The sequence below is a fragment of the Loxodonta africana genome, chromosome 26 (assembly GCF_030014295.1).
Source record: "Loxodonta africana isolate mLoxAfr1 chromosome 26, mLoxAfr1.hap2, whole genome shotgun sequence".
Classification (NCBI taxonomy): Eukaryota; Metazoa; Chordata; class Mammalia; order Proboscidea; family Elephantidae; genus Loxodonta; species Loxodonta africana.
In genome coordinates this window covers 37,430,479-37,445,805 of record NC_087367.1, presented here as the reverse complement: position 1 = coordinate 37,445,805, position 15,327 = coordinate 37,430,479, and the positions used below count along the sequence as shown (strand labels likewise).

General features: G+C 40.5%; 1 protein-coding gene across 1 annotated transcript in view; it reads right to left on the bottom strand.

The window, feature by feature from the left end:
- COPB2 (COPI coat complex subunit beta 2) overlaps positions 1-12,077 on the bottom strand; it is a 58,155-nt gene extending 46,078 nt beyond the window's left edge. Inside the window, exon 1 of the mRNA XM_010599483.3 lies at positions 11,943-12,077. Coding sequence (XP_010597785.1) covers positions 11,943-11,945 — 3 coding nt within the window. The 5' untranslated portion in view covers positions 11,946-12,077. The remainder of the gene's footprint in view (positions 1-11,942) is intronic.
- Positions 12,078-15,327: the final 3,250 nt, after the last annotated feature.

Below are 15,327 nucleotides of genomic sequence, written 5' to 3'. Positions count from 1 at the left end.
AAGAGAAGATGGAAAAGCTGCATATCAATATCACCAGTCAGAACAAGGCCAAGGGCCGACTGTGGAACAGACCATCAATTCCTCATATGCAAGCTCAGGCTGAAGTTGAAGAAAATTAGAACAAGTCCACGAGAGGCAAAGTACAACCTTGAGTATATCCCACCTGAATTCAGAGACCATCTCAAGACTAGATTTGACGCGGGAGCCAAGAAGGTGGAATAGGCAGATACTTCTAGAGAGCCCTCTTTACAACAAAGACCTGAAAAAACAATTAAAACGAGTATATTTATGACAAGCTGGGAGCCTGGAGCATCAAAGGCAAGCTTAGACAACAAACTGAGGGGCAGGGGAGGAAGAGACCATTCAGAAGTGGAGCGGAGTTACCTGACCTGAAATGCGCGGAGCCCTCAGGCACCATTCCTGGAGCAGCGGCAGTGGGCTAGTACTAGCGTTTGGTCGCAGTTTCCTCAGGGAGAAGCAGCCAGCCACACAGCCCACTCTCACCTCCGGAACCTGAGGGGAACAGCGCTCTCGACAAACGCTAAGAACTTGCATATATTTTACCACACCTCCCACCCCCACAAACCCCAAGCTGGCTTCAGCGGCTAAATCCCTGGGCCTGAGATAGACCCTGATGAGCACCTAGAGCCATCCTCCTGGACTTGGGGAAGGAAAAAATTTGCAATTGGCGGGAAAAGATAATTTGCTATCTCCATTAACCAGGGGAGCTCATGACAGAAGCAGCTCCTGTCCAGGCATAAACCATCTGTGGACCTTGAGCACCTTTTCCTTCTGCATGGACCTGTGTGGGCCTATTTTGGGAGAATAGGCCCTTGTTGGCAAACTCCAATTATTTCAGCTGTGCGGTGGAGAGGTGGGTGTTTCATGTTTGACATTGCTTTCCCTATTAAACAAGGTCATCACCTACCCACACCACGGACTTAAGGACGTAGCTCCACTCAGGTCACCCAGCCACCCGTGACAGGAGTCCAAAGATAACTGGTATCTCCCTGTCCTTACAACCAAAAACTTTGGGTGCCCATGGTCCCTCTGCAGAACCCACCCACTAGCACGCTCTAGGGAACAGACATGCATTTTCCTCAAAGACACTTGGGGGTCAGTTCTCAGCCCCCTGCCTTGTTCAGAGCATGACCCCCTGCTGCAATCAGATACCAGTATATAAGCCAACCACCCCTGCCCCTCTAAGACTGTAGGACAGAGCCTGGAACACACACTTGATGATCAGCTACCTGGAAACCTAAGCTGAATTCATACAAGAAAACTGAATGGACTCCTAGACTGATATACCTGATAGCAGCTCTAGCCAGCTGGGGACAGGACACCGAGCCGCAAAGGCGAAAATAATCAAGCTACCGCACTCAAGCAACCCATAGGGGTATACCAAAACAAAACAAAGCAAGAAGCTACGACACAGTAAGCGAGCATAAACTAATACAATAACTTATGGATGGCTCGGAGACAACAGTCAATATCAAGTCACATAAAGAAACAGACCATGATCCCCTCAACAGGCTCTCAAAACAAAGAATCCAGGGATCTTCTAGATGAAAGCACATTCCTGGAATTACCAGATGTAGAACACAAAAGTTTAATATACAGAGCCCTTCAAGACATCAAGAAGGAAATGAGGGAATACGCAGAATAAGCCAAGGAACACACAAGTAAAGCAACTGAAGAAATTAGAAAGATTATTCAGGAACATAATGAAAAGCTGAATAAGCTGGAAAAATCCATAGATGGCAATCAGAAATTCAAAAGATTAACAACAAAATTAAAGGATGAGACAACTCAATAGAAAGTCAGAGGAGCAGAATTGAGCAAGTAGAAGCTAAAATTTCTGAATTCAAAGATAAATCACTTGGCATTAATATATTTGAAGAAAAATCAGATAAGAGAATTTTAAAAAATGAAGAAACCTTAAGAATCCTGTGGGACTCTACCAAGAGAAAAAACCTATGAGTGACTGGAGTACCAAAACAGGGAGGGACAACAGAAAATACAGAGAGAATTGTTGAAGATTTGTTGGCAGAAAACTTCCCTGATATTGTGAAAGATGAGAAGATATCTATCCAAGAAGCTCATGGAACTCCACATAAGGTAGATGTTGAAAGAAAATCACCAAGACATATTATAATCAAACTTGCCAAAACCAAAGATAAAGAGACAATTATAAGAGCAGCGAGGAATAAATGAAAAGTCACCTACAAAGGAGAGCCAATAAGAATAAGCTCAGACTACTTGGCAGAAAGCATGCAGGCAAGAAGGCAATGGGATGACATATTTAAAAAGTCGAAGAAAAAAATTGCCTGCCAAAAATCATATGCAGCAAAACCGTCTCTTAAATATGAAGGTGAAATTAAGACATTTCCAGATAAACACAAATTTAGGGAATTTGTAAAAACCAAACAAAACTATAAGAAATACTAAAACGAATTCTATGGTTAGAAAATCAATAATATCAGGTATCAATCCAAGACTAGAACACTGGGCAGAGCAACCAGAAGTCAACCCAGACAGGGAAATCCAAAAAAAACAAAGCAAGATTATAAAAAAAAAAAGCCCAAAACAGGGTAACAACAATGTTATTACATGAAAGAAGACCATGTTAAAATAATAAAGAGGGACTAAAAAATGTAATCATACACCTTCCATATGGAGAGGAAGATACAGTGATAAAAAGAAATAAAAGTTAGTTTTAAATTTAGAAAAATAGGGGTAAATAATAAGGTAACCACAAAGCAGACACACTATCCTACACATCAAAATAAAATACAAAGGAAAAGTACAGACTCAGCAGAAACAAAATCAACAACAACAAATATGAGGAAAGGTCAATATATAAAGAAATCTACTCAGCACATAAAATCAAGTGGGAAAAAGAAACCGTCAACACACACAAAAAGACATCAAATTCATAGTACTAAACTCATACCTATCCATAATTACCTGAATGTAAATGGACTAAATGCACCAATAAAGAGTCAGAAACTGGCAGAATGGATTAAAAAACATGGTCCGTCTATATGCTGCCTACAAGAGACACACCTTAGACTTAGAGACACAAACAAACTAAAACTCAAAGGATGGAAAAAAATACATCAAGCAAACAACAATCAAAAAAGAGCAGGAGTGGCAATATTAATTTCTGACAAAATAAACTTTAAAGTTATATCCATCAGAAAGGATAAGGAAGGACACTACATAATGATTAAAGGGACAATACACCAAGAAGATATAACCATATTAAATATTTATGCACCCAATGACAGGGCTGCAAGGTACCTAAAACAAACTCTAACAGCATTGAAAAGTGAGATAGACCGCTCCACAATAATAGTAGGAGACTTCCACACACCACTTTTGGTGAATGACAAGACATCCAGAAAGAACCTCAATAAAGACACGAAGGTCTAAATGCCACAATCAACCAACTTGATCTTGTAGACATATACAGAAAACTCCACCCAACAGCAACCAACCATACTTTCTTTTCTAGTGCACATGGAACATTCCCTAGAATAGACCACATATTAGGTCATAAAGCAAGTCTTAGCAGAATCCAAAACACTGAAATATTACAAAGAATCTTCTCTGACCATAAGGCCATAAAAGTGGAAATCAGTAACGGAAAAGAAACCAAACACTTGGAAACTGAACAATACCCTGCTCAAAAAAGACTGGATTACAGAAGACGGTAAGGATGGAATACCAAAATTCAGAGAATCCATTGAGAATGAAAACACTTCCTATCAGAACCTTTGGGACACAGCAAAAGCGGTGCTCAGAAGCCAATTTATATCAATAAATGCACACATCCAAAAAGACGAAAGGGCCAAAATCAAAGAATTATCCCTACAACTTGAACAAATAGAGAGCAACAAAAGAAACCCACAAGGCACCAGAAGAAAACAAATAATAAAAATTACAGCTGAACTAAATGAAATAGAAAACAGAAAAACAACTGAAAGAATTAACAAGACCAAAAGCTGTTTTTTTTTAAAAAAATCAACAAAATTGATAAACCACTGGCCAAACTGACAAAAGAAAAACAGGAGAGGAAGCAAATAACCCGAATAAGAAATGAAGAAATGAGAGGGGCGAAATTACAACAGACCCAACTGAAATTAAAAGAATCATATCAGATTCCTATAAAAAGCTATACTCAAGCAAATTTGAAAACCTAGAAGAAATGGATGAATTCCTAGAAATACACTACCCTAAGCTAACACAAACAGAAGTAGAACAACTAAATAGACATATAACAAAAGAAGAGATTAAAAAGGTAATCAAAAAACTGCCAACAAAAAAGCCCTGGTCCGGATGGCTTCACTGCAGAGTTCTACCAAACTTACAGAGCAGAGTTAACACCACTACTACTAAAGGTATTTTAGTGCATAGAAAAGGGCAGACTACTATCAAACTCATTCTATGAAGCCACCATATCTCTGATACCAAAACCAGGTACAGACACCACAAGAAAAGAAAATTATACACCTATGTCCCTCATGAATGTAGATGCAAAAACCTCAACAAAATTCTAGCCAATAGAATTCAACAACATATCAAAAAAATAATTCACCATGACCAAGTGGGATGCAGGGATGTTCAACATTAGAAAAACAATTAATGTAATCTACCACATAAATAAAACAAAAGACAAGAATCACATGATTTTATGAATTGATGCAGAAAAGGCATTTGACTAAGTTCAACACTCATTCATGATAAAAACTCTCAGCAAAATAGGAATAGAAGGAAAATTCCTCAACATAATAAAGGGCATTTATACAAAGCCAACAGCCAACACCACCCTAAATGGAGAGAGCCTGAAAATATTCCCACTGAGACTGGGAAGTAGACAAGGATGCCCTTGATCACCACTCTTATTCAACATTGTGCTGGAAGTCCTAGCCAGAGCAATTAGGCTAGATAAAGAAATACAGGACATCCAGAATGGCAAGGAAGAAGTAAAAGTACCTCTATTTCCAGATGACATGATGGTATACACAGAAAACCCTAAGGAATACTCCAGAAAACTACTGAAACTGATAGAAGAGTTCAGCAGAGTATCAGGATACAAGATGAATATACAAAAATCAGTTGGATTCCTCTACACCAACAAAAAGAACATCGAAGAGGAAATCACCAAATCAATGCCATTTACAGTAGCCCCCGAACTGAATAAACTACTTAGGAATAAATCTTACCAGAGATGTAAAAGACTTATACAAGGAAAACTACACTACACTTCTGCCAAGAAACCAAAAGAGACTTACCTAAGTGGAAGAACACACCTTGCTCGTGGATAGGGAGACTTAACATTATAAAATTGTCTATTCTACCAAAAGCAATTCATACATTTAATGAAATTCTGATCCAAATCCCAACGACATTTTTTAATGAGATGGAGAAACAAATCACCAACTTCATATGGAAGGGAAAGAGGCCCTGGATAAATAAGGCATTACTGAAAAGGAACAAAGCAGGAGGCCTTACTTTACCTGATTTTAGAACCTATTATACCGCCACAGTAGTCAAAACAGCCTGGTACTGGTACAACAACAGATACATGGACCAATGGAAAAGAATTGAGAATCCAGACATAAATCCATCCACATATGAGCAGTTGATATTTGACAAAGGCTCCAAAACAGTTAAATGGGGAAAAGACAGTCTTTTTAACAAATTATGCTGGCATAACTGGATATCCATCTGCAAAAACATGAAACAAGACCCATACCTCACTCCATGCCCAAAGACAAGCTCAAAATGGATCAAAGACCTAAATATAAAATCTAAAACGATAAAGATCATGGAGGAAAAAATAGGGACAATGATAGGAGTCCTAATACATGGCATAAACAGTATACAAATCATTATAAAGAATGTAGAAGAAAAACTAGATAAATGGGAGCTCCTAAAATTCAAACACCTATGCTCATCCAAAGACGTCACCAAAAGAGTAAAAAGACTACCTACAGACTGGAAAAAAGTTTTTAGCTATGATATTTCTGATCAGCGCCTAATCTCTAAAATCTACATGATACTGTAAAAACTCAACTGCAAAAAGACAAATAACCCAATTAAAAAATGGGCAAAAGATATGAATAGACACTTCACTAAAGAAGACATTCAGGTAGCTAACAGATATGAGTCGGAATCGACTCGAGGGCATTGGGTTTTAACACATATGTGAGGAAATGTTCACCATCAGTAGCCATTAGAGAAATGCAGATCAAAACTACAATGAGATTTCATCTCACTCCGACAAGGCTGCCATTAATCCAAAAAACACAAAGTAATAAATATTGGAGAGGCTGTGGAGAGATTGGAACACTTCTACTCTGCTGGTGGGAATGACAAATGGTACAACCACTTTGCAAATCAATTTGGCACTTCCTTCAAACCTAGAAATAGAACTACCATACAATCCAGCAATCCCACTCCTTGGAACATATCCTGGAGAAATAAGAGCCTTTACACAAACAGATTTATGCACACCCATGTTTATTGCAGCCCTGTTTACAATAGCAAAAACTTGGAAGCAACCAAGGTGCCCGTCAACGGATGAATGGATAGATAAATTATGGTATATTCACACAGTGGAATACTATGCATCGATAAAGAACAGTGAGCAATCTGTGAAACATTTCACAACATGGAAGAACCTGGAAGGCATTATCCTGAGTGAAATTAGTCAGTTGCAAAAGGACAAATATTGTATAAGACCACTATTATAAGAACTTGAGAAACAGTTTAAACTGAAAAGAAAACATTCTTTTGTGGTTATGAGAGGGGGGAGGGAGGGAGGGTGGGGGAGGGGCATCCACTAATTAGATAGTAGATAAGAACTACTTTAGGTGAAGGGGAAGACAGCACACAATACAGGGGAGGTCAGCACAACTGGACTAAACCAAAAGCAAAAAAGTTTCCTGAATAAACTGAATGCTTTGAAGGCCTGCGTAGCAGGGGCAGTGGTTTGGGAACCATGGTTTCAGGGGACATCTAAGTCAATTGGCATAATAAAATCTATTAAGAAAACATTCTGCATCCCACTTTGAAGAATGGCATCTGGGGTCTTAAACGCTAGCAAGCAGCCATCTAAGATGCATCAATTGGTCTCAACCCACCTGGATCAAAGGAGAATGAACAACACCAAGGCAAAAGCCCATTACGAGCCCAAGAGACAGAAAGGACCACATGAACCAGAGACTACACCATCCTGAGACCAGAAGAACTAGATGGTGCCTGGCTACAACCGATGACTGTCCTGACAGGGAACATAATGGAGAAGCCCTGAGGGAGAAGGAGAGCAGTGGGATGTAGACCCCAAATTCTCATAAGACCAGACTGAACGGTCTGACGGAGACTAGAAGGACCCTGGTGGTCATGGCCCCCAGACCTTCTGTTGGCCCAGGACAAAAACCATTCCTGAAGCCAACTCTTTGGACATGGATTGGACTGGACAATGGGTTGGGGAGGGATGCTGGTGAGGAGTGAGCTTCTTGGATCAGGTGGACACTTGAGATTATGTTGGCATCTCCTGCCTGGTGGGGAGATGGGAAGGTGGAGGAGGTTAGAAGGCGGCAAAATGGACACAAACAGAGAGAGTGGAGGGAGAGCGCAGGCTGTCTCATTAGGCGGAGAGTAACTGGGAGCGTGTAGCAAGGTGTACATGGGTTTTTGTGTGAGAGACTGACTTGATTTGTAAACTTTCACTTAAAGCACAATAAAAATTATAAAAAAAAAATAGATTTGACGCATTGAACGCTAATGACCAAAGATCAGACAAGTTGCAGAATGACATCAAGGACGTCATACATGAAGAAAGCAAAAGGTCATTAAAGAGACAGGAATGAAAGAAAAGATCAAAATGAATGTCAGAAGAAACTCTGAAAGTTGCTCCTGAATATCGAGTAGCTAAAGCAAAAGGAAGAAATGATGAAGTAAAAGATCTGAACAGAAGATTTCAAAGGGTGGCTCGATGAGAGAAAGTAAAATATTATAATGGTACTTGCAAAGACCTGGAGATAGAAAACCAAAAGGGAAGAAAGCTCAGCATTTCTCAAGCTGAAAGAACTGAGGAAAAGATTCAAGCCTCGAGCTGCAATACTGAAGGATTCTATGGGGAAAATACTCAACGATGCAGGAAGCATCAAAAGAATAATCAGAGTCACTGTACCATTTCAGGAGAGGAGAGCAGAGCAGAGGAGAGCATATGATCAAAAACCACTGGTACTGAAAGAAGAGGTCCAGGCTGCACTGAAACCACTGGCAAAAAACAAGGCTCCAAGAATTGACGAATATCAATTAAGATGTTTCAACAAATGGATGCAGCACTGGAAGTTCTCACTTGTCTATGCCAGGAAATTTGGAAGACAGGCCAAACAACTGAAAGAGACCTATATTTGTGCCCACTCCAAAGAAAGGTGATTCAACAGAATGTGGAAACTGTCAAGCAATATCATTAGTATCACACACAAGTAAAATTTTGCTGAAGATCATTCAAAAGCAGTTGCAGCAGTACACTGGCAGGGAACTGACAGAAATCCAAGTCGGGTTCAGACGAAGGCATGGAACAAGTGATATCACCGCTGATGTCAGCTGGATCATGGCTGAAAGCAGAGAATACCAGAAAGATGTTTATGCCTGTTTTATTGACTATGCTAAGGCATTCAACAAATTATGGATAACACTGCAAGGAATGGGAATTCCAGAACACTTAACTGTGCTCATGAGGAACCTGTACGTAGATCAAGAGGCAGTCGTTCCAATAGAACTGGGGGATATCGCATGGTTTAAAGTCAGGAAAGGTACAAATCAAGTTTGTATCCTTTCACCATACTTATTCAATCTGTATGCTGAGCAAATAATCTGAGAAGCTGGACTATATGAAGAACATGGCATCAGGACTGGACGAAGACTCATTAACAACCTGCTATATGCAGATGACACAACCTTGACTGGTGAAAGCAAAGAGGACTTGAAGTACTTACTGATGAAGATCAAAGACCACAGGCTTTAGTATGGATTATACCTCAACATAAAGAAAACAAAAATCCTCACAACTGGACCAATAAACAACGCTATGATAAATGGAGAAAAAATTGAAGTCAAGGATTTCATTTTACTTGGATCCACAATCAATGCCCATGGAAGCAACAGTCAAGAAATCAAATGACATATTGCACTCGGCAAATCTCCTGCAAAAGATCTCTTTAAAGTGTTAAAAAGCAAAGATGTCACTTTAAGGACTAAGATGCACCCTGCCCCCAAACCAGGGTGTTTTCAATAGTCTCATACACACGTGAAAACTGGACAATGAATAAGGAAGACCAAAGAACTGACACCTTTGAAATATGGTGCTGGTGAAGAATACTGAATATACTGTGGACTGCCAAAAGAACTAACAAATCTGTCTTGGAAGAAGTACAGCCAGAATGCTCTTTAGAAACAAAGATGGCAAGATTTCGTCTTATATACTTTGGACATGTGGGACCTGTCCCTGGAGAAGGACATCATGCTTAGTAGGGGGGCAGTAAAAAGAGAAAGATCCTCATTGAGATGGATTGACACAGCGGCTCCATCAATGGACTCAAGCATAACAAAGATGGGAGGATGGCACAGGATAGGGCCATGTTTCATTCTGTTGTACACAGGGTGGCTATGAGTTGGAACCAACTAGACAGCACCTAAAAACAAGGCTCTTGAAAATCTATTTCCCAACTACCTTTTTTTTCTTAATTACCTTTTAAGACTTATCTCCCACAATGCCCTTGAATGAACTTTACACTAATCAAATTAACTACTCAATATTCCTGTTCCCTGAATATGCTGGGCCATTCATTTCTTCTACAACTTTATTAACTGTATTACTTCTACAAACAAAATCTGTCACAAAGTACCTGAGGTGCAAGGACAGACATCTCTACAGGGTATGGAGGGAAGCAGCCTATTGTACTTGGGGAGAGTGCTGAGCAGTTCGTTAGATAAGGATCCTGGTCTTGCTTACACTGTACCCTCGACTCTAAATGTCTCCCTCCATTTCCATCTTCCCAAAGCTGCACGCATTTAGGACTCAGCTTAATAAGACCTTTCTGATGACCTGAGCCAGAAGTATCCTTTCTTTTCCTATAGGATTTCAAGCATTCACAGTACATTTGTGTACATGTCTCTTGCTTACTACAGGAGGTACTCCTTGAGGACAGGGTCACTTCTTATATGTGTCTTTATCTCCATAGCACCACATATATTTGGATATGAGGGGTTGACGATAGGTAGTATAACTCAAGTCTAGAAAGTCATGCTGCCTGTATTCAAATTCTAGTTCCACAACTCATTTTAGATGTGCAATAGTGGGCAAGTTTACTTAACCTCTCTCAGGTTCAACATATATATAACAAAAAGAGTTCTATTGTCTCCTGCTTAGTGTTATGTGAGTTAAATTCAAAGTCAAGCCCTTAGAACAGTGGCTAGTTTATAGTAAGCACTCAATATAACATTATTTATAGCTCTATCTCACAACTGGCAAGTTTTACTGAAATACACAGCACATAATAAATGCTCTCTGGTAAATGAATGAATTTATACTTTTCAACTTATACAAAAAATTATAAATTCGTTAAATGAAAGGAGGTGATAATTCATTACGGAAATACATTCTTAATTAAAAGACTGCAAAAAAAAAAAAGGAATTAGGCAGATCCAAGGTCCTTTTCTGAAAATGTTACAGCAAGCATAGCAGAGCTCAAACCAGAGGCTGTAGTGATTTGAGTTCGTATATTTAAGAGATCTGAGGTCTCATTCAGGGCCTCTTAACCTGGAGATACAAGAAAGGCCACAGATGAGGCTGGGGATGGGAAGTAGGTCTGTGTGTTGTTGTCGTTATGTGCCATCAAGTGAATTCCGCCCCTATATGACAGGGTTGGACTCGACGGCAATGGGTTTTTTTGTTTTTTTTTTTAATGACAGGGTAGAACTGCCCCATAGGGTTTCCTAGAGCGTGTACTCAATGCAATTCTATGTAAAGCTGTGTATGTTCTTCCATGCACCTTTCTGGGAGTACCCATCACTTTTATCAGTTTCTCCAAGAGATTAATGATCCATAAAAGATGACGAGAACTCCCGTTTTAGTACCAATTCCGCTGCAATTAGCTGTGCAAACTTACGGGATTTTTGTTTAATGCAAGATGAGGGACTTGGATTAATTAATCCTTAAGGTCTTTAGGCTTAAAATCATTGATCTTATGCTTTCTAACAAGTACAAAGACAGGAAAATGTTTAAATATAAAACATTGACTCTTACATTTTTCTGAAAAGACATTTGTCTTCCGGTATTTTAGGGCATTTTCTACGGTGAGGGTGATAAAAAGAAAGTGTAGTTGTGACTGCCATTCTTACCAGCCACTATATTTGCAAATGCAGAAAAGCACACTAGCCAGTTTTATGAACTCCCCTCCCCAACTCTTTTCCCACCAGAAATTTAAGAGCTGGGATCCTAAAGCGCTTAAAATTCCCCTTTTGACTCCACATAACATTTTACTTTTTTTAGCTTCTCCGCTAAGTTAGCAGTCATCGTTTTAAGGGCAAAATGAAATAACTTTACCACACCTTCTTACGGAGTTCAACATTTTCTGCCTCTTAGAGTCCCTGGACTACGGACCTCACTGCAGAGCGAAGGGGCTCTGACAAGCACCAGGGAAGTCAAAGATCCCTCACCTACAGGCAGTGCCTCGAGAAACCACCTTGGATTCCTGGGCCCCAAAGCCTTCTCAAACTTCTCAGGGCTCACGCCTGATTGAGACCTGGCAAGGCCGCACCAGGAGCCCAGGCCGCTGCTTACTGCGGGCCCCAGCCACGGAGTCCCAGGAGCCAGCTATACCCGGCGGGGCCCCGCTTCCACTTGCGGGGCCTGGACCTACCATGGCTCGGTCCGTCCAGGTCCGAAGGCCCTCGCTTGCTACCGCCGACTCAGGCTCAGAAAGATCCACCGACCTGAGGACCCGCAGACTGACTGACGTGGAACTTCCGGGAGGCGATTCTCGCGATAGTAGAAGGTGACGGCCCAAGCGCCTGCGCAAACCCGGCGCAGGTCTGTCGCTTTCCCAAGCCCCTCCCCTGTTTCTTAGGCAACGAGCCATAGTCAAAACTGTAGCGGTCCGACCTGGCGTCATTTCAGAGACGTGGCGTTGGCTCCACCGGGAGGGCAGTGTCCTGGGGCGGCTGAACAAGGCCTAGAACCGGAAAACTGAGAGATTAGAATCGGAAAACTGAGAGAGAAAAAGGATGAGAAAAGCGAAGTGCTGAATCTCCGCTGGTCGCTAACAGCAGGAGAAGCTCCCCCGATAGTAGAGTGGTGTCATTAAGAAGAGGAAGGGGAGAGAGAGGAGGCGAAGCATAGCTCCAAAACCAGTGTACTCCTGGCGGACAAGAGGAAGAGACCGAGAGCGTTCTCTCCAGGCCATGGACCTGGCACTGGTTGAGGCTGAGAAAATATGAGCCGTACTCCAGACTGAGCATCAGGCCTCCGAGGGCGGAGGGAGGCGAAAGAGTCTTCAGTTCAGTAGCTCACTAGGAGTTTGGAACGCTGAGTCATGTATGATCACCGTTTATTGAGTATCGGTTGTGTTTTTCATTTATTCATCAAATATTTGAGTATTAGGCTGTGTGCCAAACATACTTTCCTCTCAAATCCTCACATCAAACCCTAATTGTATCCGTCTTGCTCTACTTCCCTGTACAAGGAAATATAAAGGTGCCTTTCTTGTTCTCCCACCTTGGTCTCTCATTTATTGGTAAATATGAATCATGCCAAGTAAGAACCTGGGGTTTCTACCCAGTAGCATTTCTAGCGAGCCAGCCAGGAGCCATCTGCTTGGTTCCCAGGGTGGACTGGAAAACAGAACAGCCCAAATGTCTGGTGCCACTAGGTGATTTCTAGAGACCTTGGAGCAGCTCTGAAAGCTGATCCCCCCACCTGGGACCGTAAGCATGGCTTTGAGAGAGACATGAAACACACCTGGGTTGTTTGGTAAGTGCCTAGGTAAGGCCTTAGAAGAGTCTCAAGAGGCGGGAGAAATTGACTGCTGGGGGCATAAAAGGCTCACATACCTGTTAAATTGCTGTACCGGATTAGGTTGTATAAGTGTGTGTATCTAGAAAATGGAGAACGTTCAAGGGATCCCAAAACTCGGCCCACCAAGGTGCATCCCTAAGAACTGGGAACAGAGACTCGGACAGACATGACTCTGGCAGCATGCTTGTCCTTTTCCTACTCTTGCCTTTTTAAATATATGCTCAATAAAACCTTTCTTTTTGCTTTACTAAACCTTGTGTTTTCACCCTGCAAGAGTTAGTTGCTGCAGGGATTCTAAATCCAGGAATCCAGTCGACCTCAAGGAGACCTGGACTGCAGAGCAGAAGCTGGCAAAGAGAGAGGTCCTGCCTTCTGGACCCAAGCATTCACACTTCACATCACTTTGACATCAACAGGGTGAGTGCTCTTGGAAAATGAGCCTTTGCTTATTCTTTTTGTTCTTTTTCTCATATTTTCTTAAGTTTTGTTCAGTATATTTGTTTGAAAAACTGGTTATTTAAGGAGAGTCTTCCTTAGATTTTTGCTTGATTGTTTAAGAGTGATATCTAGTAACTCTTGGTGAACTACAGTTTAGGTCCAGATTCAGGTGTTTGAAACATCAAAGAGGTAATTCTATTTTCAAAAGAGCTCTGAACCACTATAAGCCAAAAAATTTGGGCACAGGTAAAAGCCGTTGAGGTGATTGTTGGTACTCATCACGAGTGTTAAAGACTCCCCTGACAGGATAAGGTGGTTGAGAGACAGGCTAGAGCACTAGGCTACCTGCCACCCACAAGCAAACACACAACAAAGGTACACATTGGTCTAAGTGAAACATTGTCCAAACCCTGTGGTGTTCCTCATTAGGTTTCTTTTTATGGCTCAGAGAAAACCTGGAAAATAGTGCTTTTGTTTTGCCAGATTTGCAGGGAGAAGTGGTAGCTCCATACCTGTTTTATGATAGAGTTTCTCAGTAAAGAATCACAATAATATTCCTGATCTGATGCTCTGGCATGTTAATGTTTTATCTAAAACCTGTTATTTCTGTTGAATTGAGTCGATCTTACCAAAAACTGCTATATACACTTTAAGAAATCTTGTTTTATGTGGTATTGTTTGGAGAGTTTATGTGGTCTTTTTGTCTCCTTTTTTTCTGAGAGCTTGCTTCTGATCTAGAGCATTGTGTCTAAGTTTTTGTCTTGTATCAGGTTGGAGGCTATGGCTGAGAATTGCTGTTTTTTTGTAAGGCTGTCTTAGAACCTCAGTTCTTTCCTCATCGAGAAAAACTGTGTCTTGTGTTTGTCTTATAATTTATATTTTTAGTACCTATATTGAAAAACTTTAGGTTTAAGTCAATCATAAAAACAAATCCTTTCCAAATAACTTAAGCTAGGCATCATATGAAATGTGTTTTATTTAAAGAAAAAGGATAATTTTGTCTTAAAGTAAAACTAACAGTTCCAGAGTATGAAAAAGGAGGGAAGTCTAGAAAAAAAATTCCTAAAGGGCTTTGGTATTTACTGGGTACGTAGAAGGCTGTGATAAAACAAAACTACTTTCCAAGAGAATAATAAAAGGGAAAGAAATTAGTTATCCTTTGCCTTTCAAAATGCCTAGATCAATTTAAACATATGTAAATGAATTAGGATGACCTCCTCTCAGCCTCCAGTCTCACTAGCCAAGAATTGACGGATTCATTTACAAAATTGCTAAAAAGTTTTGGTATTTACTGGGTACATAGCCTTTCAAAATGCCTCAATCAATTTAAACATATATAAATGAACCAAATGGCCTAATTTTGTCTTCTACCATGAGTCAAAAAATAGAGAGGGTAGGACAACATCAGGGTTCCCCAGCCTCCAGTCTCCAAAGTCATGTAGAAGTCAGAATGAGACACACTTGAAATGGCCTGGGATATAACCTAGCCAGACACTTTAAGGTTATATCCGCATCAGTAAATTGGTCAGTTGATCAGAGACTTTTGAAGCCAGTTGATAAAATCTTTAAGGGCAAACATTAGATTGGGAAAATATGGGAAATAGTAAAAGTTGAATGAAAACTTAGAATGTTTAAACAGACTTTCTTTCAAGAACAGAAGTGTTTTATGGTATAAAAAAATACAGGCTTAAAATAATTTCTAAGGCCTTTTAGGTAATTTATTGATGTTAAATTGAGTTAATAGATATTTGTTGTAATTTAAGCTTTTTATGCCACAAGAGGAAGGATATATG